This window comes from Theropithecus gelada, chromosome 19 (genome assembly GCF_003255815.1).
Source record: "Theropithecus gelada isolate Dixy chromosome 19, Tgel_1.0, whole genome shotgun sequence".
Lineage (NCBI taxonomy): Eukaryota > Metazoa > Chordata > Mammalia > Primates > Cercopithecidae > Theropithecus > Theropithecus gelada.
Genome location: NC_037687.1, coordinates 24,553,906 through 24,559,905, shown reverse-complemented (window position 1 = coordinate 24,559,905; position 6,000 = coordinate 24,553,906). Strand labels below are relative to the sequence as shown.

At 59.9% G+C, this 6,000-nt stretch overlaps 1 protein-coding gene across 3 annotated transcripts in view; it reads right to left on the bottom strand.

Annotated features, from left to right (window-relative positions):
• Window positions 1-310: 310 nt before the first annotated feature.
• DHX34 (DExH-box helicase 34) overlaps window positions 311-6,000 on the bottom strand; it is a 38,172-nt gene continuing 32,482 nt past the window's right edge. For all 3 annotated transcript variants that reach the window (XM_025368940.1, XM_025368942.1, XM_025368941.1), the window contains 4 exons: window positions 3,212-3,487; window positions 2,248-2,424; window positions 1,905-2,043; window positions 311-967 (listed from right to left, as the gene is read on the bottom strand). In XM_025368940.1, the coding sequence (XP_025224725.1) occupies window positions 834-967; window positions 1,905-2,043; window positions 2,248-2,424; window positions 3,212-3,487 (726 nt within the window). In that variant the 3' untranslated portion in view covers window positions 311-833. The remainder of the gene's footprint in view (window positions 968-1,904; window positions 2,044-2,247; window positions 2,425-3,211; window positions 3,488-6,000) is intronic.

Sequence of the window (6,000 nt, the reverse complement as noted above, 5' to 3'; positions counted from 1 at the left end):
GGATTACAGGCTTGAGCCACCGCGCCCGGCCTGGAGTTTCACTCTTGTTGCCCAGGCTGGAGTGTAGTGGCGTGATCTCGGCTCACTGCAACTTCCACCTCCCGGGTTCAAGCGATTCCCCTGCCTCAGCCTCCTGAGTAGCTGGGATTAAAGGTGCCTGCCACCATGTCCAACTAAGTTTTTGTATTTTTAGTGGAGATAGGGTTTCACTATGTTGGCCAGGCTGGTCTCGAACTCCTGACCTCAGGCGATCCACCTGCCTCAGCCTCCCAAAGTGCTGGGATTACAGGCGTGAGCCACCGCGCCCGGCTCGGCCTGTTCTTTTCTTTTTTATCGGGAATGGGTCTTATGGTGCAGCCTGTGGTCCTACGTGAACACCAGTGCCCCCAGCCCCCTGCACAACTCTCAAAGTGACCCAGGTGGACGGGCAAATTCAGGGTCCCCCTACTTCAAGGGGAAGCAGAGACTGAGGATGGACTCGAGAGAGTGGCTGCGGAGGTGCTAAGAACCTGCACCTGGAACCAGGAGACATGGGAGGTCCCTGCTGGCTCTAATGCCCCTCCTACCCAGGACGCCTCAGGCAGCACCCTGCAGCAGGAAGAAGGAAAGCTAGACCCTGGGGAGGACTAACGGAGCAGCTGCTGGTGTTTGGATGGGTAGGTGCAGGCTTAACAGTGTGTGTCAGCATGTGAGGCTTTATTCACAATCGACGCTCCAGCCCCTCCGCACTGGGACAGGACCACAGGGCTAAACCCAGGCTGGGGGTCCTGCCCCTAGTCCTGGGCTGGAGGGCAGGTAGGCTGCAGGGAGCTGGGCAGGGCTCCTGGCCCGGCTCACACGTGTTGCTTCCGGTGGCGCAGCACCTCTGTGGGTGTGAACAGGAAGTCCCTCCCGCAGGCCTCACAGTGGTAGGGCCTCTGCAGGACAGACGTCTTCTGGAGGGTCTCGGGGGCAGCTTCCTCAGCCCCTAAGGAAGGAAAAGGAGGAGGCTGTGAGGGGGGCTTTCCAGTGCACATGTCTACCCGCACCCAAATGCCAGGCACCCGTGGGGCTCAGGTTCTCTCCTGGCCTTTGGGGAACTAAGTTTTGCCTCCTCCAGGAAGCCTTCCTGGATTAATAAAAATACACAGGCCTTTGGGAGGCTGAGATGGGTGGACCATGAGGTCAGGAGATCGAGACCATCCTGGCTAACATGGTGAAACCCCGTCTCTACTAAAAAATACAAAAAACTAGCCAGGCAAGGTGGCGGGCGCCTGTAGTCCCAGCTACTCGGGAGGCTGAGGCAGGAGAATGGCGTAAACCCGGGAGGCGGAGCTTGCAGTGAGTGAGCTGAGATCCGGCCACTGCACTCCAGCCTGGGTGACAGAGCAAGACTCCATCTCAAACAAACAAACAAACAAAAATACACAGGCCTGTCTTTACTCTGCATCCCTGCCAGTGAGAGAGACAAAGAGAAAGATATAAGGAGCAACATGGAGACTGAGAGGCAGACAGAGCCAGCCCTGGGGTGGGGGCACATGGTCCCAGTGCTGTCTCCCCCACTGAACCCCAGTGTAGCATCCCTGGATGACAACAGGATGGATATGACCAAGGCAGAGACAGCTGCAGGACAGGGAAAAAGAACAAGAGACATAGCCACAGAGAGACAGAAACGAAGAGACAAAGACAGCAACATAGAGACACCACAGGGGACAGGCAGGCAGAAAGAGGTGGCGCTCCAGGCCCTCCCCGCCCTGGGCCGCTGATCTTCAGGTCAAAGCCTGTGTGTGGCACCAGCCAGGGCCAGCAGGTGGAGGTCATCAGTTCTCGGAGCATCTAGCAAGTGCCCGCACACACAGGAGATCATCATGGGATGGACAGACGGCCGGGCAGAGGTGGCCCGGTCCCCACAGTCCCGTGCTTACCTGGGGGCCCATCCTGTGGGGCCTGAGGGCAGGTGTTCTCGTGGGCAATGCGCTCCAGGGGCGTGAGGGGCGCATGCAGGCCACAGTGGGGGCAGGTCCAGAAGGTTCGGAGACAGTCACTGTACAGGTCTGTGTCACTCTGCGGCAGGCCAGCTGTCAGGGCCGGGCCCCCACCAAGTGCCACCCACCACCCACTGCCCCCCTGGGACCCTTCCCAGAAGCCCTCAGGGCCATGGGCCCCACGTGGGAATCACATCCCTGGACTAAGGCGAAATGAGGCCGTGGGGTCAGGGGTGGGGTCTTCTTGAAATCCCACCTTTAGGGAAGAAGGGTTCATGCTCACCGTGAGGCAGTTGTAGGTGAGGAAGTCGGTGACTGCATAGCCCCCCTTTGTGGGGTGGGGAGACAGGGTGGAGCTGCCAAAGAGGCCAGGAAGATGGGGGGTGGCTGGGATGGTCTGGGGTCCCACATACAGGTTCTGGGCTTCTAGCCCCGTGAGCCGCCGGAGGCTGTAAGGAATCTAAGGAAGGAGAGACAGGAAATCAAGAGAGACAGGCTCAGGGAGATGCCGCCAAAGCACCTGGATCCAGCTGTGCCTGAAGCCCTCCCTCGGGCTTTGCAGTTATGGAAGCCAAGTGCTTAAGCCAATCACAACTTGGCTGCAGACACGCATGACCAGGGGTTTGTCTAGAATATCCTGATAACCCACCCCCATCTAAATTGCCTTCCCCAGACCCCTCTTCTGCCCCTGTCACTGGTGGGACCCCATTCAGACCTTGAGTCTAACCTTTAAGTCTGGCCGCCTCACCCCTCCTCCTCCTAGCATGTCAGCCTTGGTCCCCTCTCCATGGCTCACTGGGTTCCTGCCCCTTTGTCCTCAAGCCCCTCTACTCCAGGAAATCAGCCTGAATTGCACCCTTCTCCTCACCCCACCCACATGAAGTAGAACCAGGAGCAATTTCCGCTCCCCACCTAAGAGTCGGTGGTTGGTTTCAAGTCTGCTCAGTTCGGTTCTTCCCATCCAAAAGCAGACACCTATGGCTTCCCTCTCACACCTTGTCCGTTCTTGACTGTTAGCAGGGGGGGATCAGCCACGCTTGCAGAACGTGCTGAGTAAACAGGGCAGCAGTGGGTAGCATGGCCTCTGGAACCAGGCTCCTGGGGTGAGTGACTGAACCTCTGTGGCCTGAAAACCCCCAAATGTGCCCAGTGGAGTGAATGGGAAGCCAGGCCTTCCGGAGGCTCAAGCCCAGTGGCGGCCACCCCCTCTGGCCATAGGCAGGCACGGGCACCCTGGTGGAAGGTACCTTGGATGCCGTGAACTGCAGGAGTTCCTTGCTCAGGGTGGCCACCTCCTTGGGGCTGACTGGCACATCCTGCTCCTCCTCTTCCAGCCGCCGCTGGGCCTGATGCGCCAGCTGCCGGTCCAGGGCACCTTCCCAGCGGGCACGGAGCCGCAGGGAAGCCGCCAGGAGCCGGACAGCACTTTCACTGTCTGCCAGCTGCAGCTCCAGCCAGCCATCGGCCACCAGGCGGGAGCAGTCACCGTTGGTGTCCAAGGACCGGCTAAAAAGCAGGAGGGACTGGAAGAGAGGGAGCAGAAGACAGGGAGTAGGTGTGGGGGCAGGGCGATGTTGGAGACAGGCCCTGCCCGGCTAGGCTCCTGCCCACCCACCCGCCCTGTCTATGCGAGGCATCCACCTACCCACCATCTACCCGCTGTACCAGGCACCCCTGCGGGCGCTGGGGATACGGCATGAAGGCAGCCGCTGAGTCAGGGGAGGGGGCTGGGGTTGCAGGGTGGCGGGGGGCAGATGGGAGCGTGCTGGGAGAGAGACAGCTGCATTCTCAGGCAGGGTGGCAGAGGGACAGCAGGCAGACACACATGACATGCAGCGAGAGCCCAGACCCTGAGCACACGCTCCTCTGTGAGGACGGAAGTCAGGGCTGTAATTACCGGTGCTGTGGCTCATTCGATGTTGGAGAAAATTCTCGGGGCTGGGGCCAGGGCAGAGGAAAGGGTAGGACTGGCCATGCGTGGATGGTTTGGGGGCCGGGGATGGTACAGGAGGGCTCCATATACTGTTCTGCTTGCTTATGTGAATGTGAAGTGTCTCCATCTTCTTTTTGTTATTATTATTTTTATTTATTTATTTGAAATGAGTCTCGCTCTGTCGCCCAGGCTGGAGTGCAGTGGTGCGATCCTGGCTCACTGCAACCTCCACCTTCCAGGTTCAAGCGATTCTCCTGCCTCAGCCTCCCGAGTCGCTGGGATTACTGGCGCCCACCACCACACTCAGCTAATTTTTGTATTTTTAGTAGAGATGGGGTTTCCCCACATTGGCGAGGCTAGTCCCAAACTCCTGGCTTCAACTGATCCACCCACCTCGACCTCCCAAAGTGCTGGGATTAGAGGCATGAGCCACCACGCCTGGCTTATTATTTTTTGAGACAGGGTCTCACTCTGTCACCTAAGCTGGAGTGCAGTGTCAACAATCACAGCTCACTGCAGCCCTGACCTCCCAGGCTCAAGCGATCCTTCTGCCTCAGCCTCCCAAGTAGCTGGGATTACAAGCGCACACCACCACGCCCAGCTAACTTTTTAAAATTTTTTGTAGAGATAGAGTCTCCCTATGTTGCCTAGGCTGCCCTTTGAACTCCTAGGCTCAAATGATCCTCCCACCTCAGCCTCCCAAAGTGCTGGGATTCTAGGTGTGAGCCGGCCAGATTCTCTCAACAAGCGGTCCAGTGCAGGCAGAGAGCGCAGCGCCTCAGGTAGCAGGTCTGTTCCGCTTCCTGCGATCCGGCTGGTTGCCAACCCTCTGTCCCTCGGTGCGTGCTGCCTGCTTTCCCATGCTCACACGAGCGCCCGGCATCACCCTTTTGGTTTACCGTCTGCCTCCACCATCCTGTCTGAGCCCCATGAGGGTGGGGAGTGTGGTCGAGGTTGACCACAGCTGCACCCCCGGCCCCCAGAACACTAACAGCGCCTGGCCCACCAGGCGGGCTGGAGGGAGGTGTGGACATGCACAGAGGTGACTGAGCTGAGCTGGCTTTCGTGGTGCTGGTGGCAATCACAGTGTCAACGAAACCCTGAGGCTCTGGGAGCCCGCAGGTTCCTCTCTTCCCTCCACGTTCTCTGGGACCCACGCTGGGCAGTGCTGGTAGTGAGCGGGAGACAGGAGGGGGCAGCGTGACCCGGGAGCTCTGGTTTGGCCACCTGCTCGCTGTGTGACTTAGACAGGTGATGTGTCCCCACCCCTGCCTGAGCTTCAGTCCCCTCTATAAAGGGAGACCTGCAGGGCTGCGTGAGGACTCCAAGGCCAGGCCTTGGATCACGGAGACACTCGAGGAGCACTCGGGGCAGGGCAGCGGCTGCCGTTGGGCCCATGGTTCTGCTGCCAGCGCCCATGCAAGGGCATCCACGATCTGAGTTCGGCCTCAGCCTCCACCCGGGCCGCGCCCTTCTTCTCCCTCCTGGTGGCTGCCAGCCCTCCTGGCTGGGACCCTGTCCCAGCTCTGCTCAGAAGTTCCCAGGGTCCTGTCTCCCTTGCCTCTCTGGCCTCATCTCTGCACACTCCCCCTTGCCGACTGCACACCAGGCACGTGTCTGCCTCAGAGCCTCTGCGCAGGCCACTCCACTGCCTGGGACATTCTGCCCCGAGATCCACACACTCTCCTCCTTGGGTGTCTATTTGGAGACACCAGGTGGCCTTATCTTATGCCACACCCTGTGTCCACCCTCACCCCCACCCTACTCTCTATTGCCCAGCACCACCTTCCCACAGGTCGTTCAGGGCGTCACTGTGCTACTGCTATCACTGTCCCCTGCCACGGGAGCCCGGGAGGGCAGGGGCTGGCCTTCTTGCCTGGTTCCCTGCTGCGCCCCTGGCACCGCGCCTGGCACCCAGCAGGCACTCGGCAGGTAACTGTTGAGCAACTCCATGAATGAGAGAAAAAGCGGCCACAGCAACGGCCCAAGGCAGACGCCTGCGGCCTGCCCAGGTGCCAGGCGGCCCCTCCAAGCCCACGCGGTGCCCCCACCCACCACCCTGGGCAACGCAGCTCTCATATCTGGGCATGGGGGCAGGGTGGG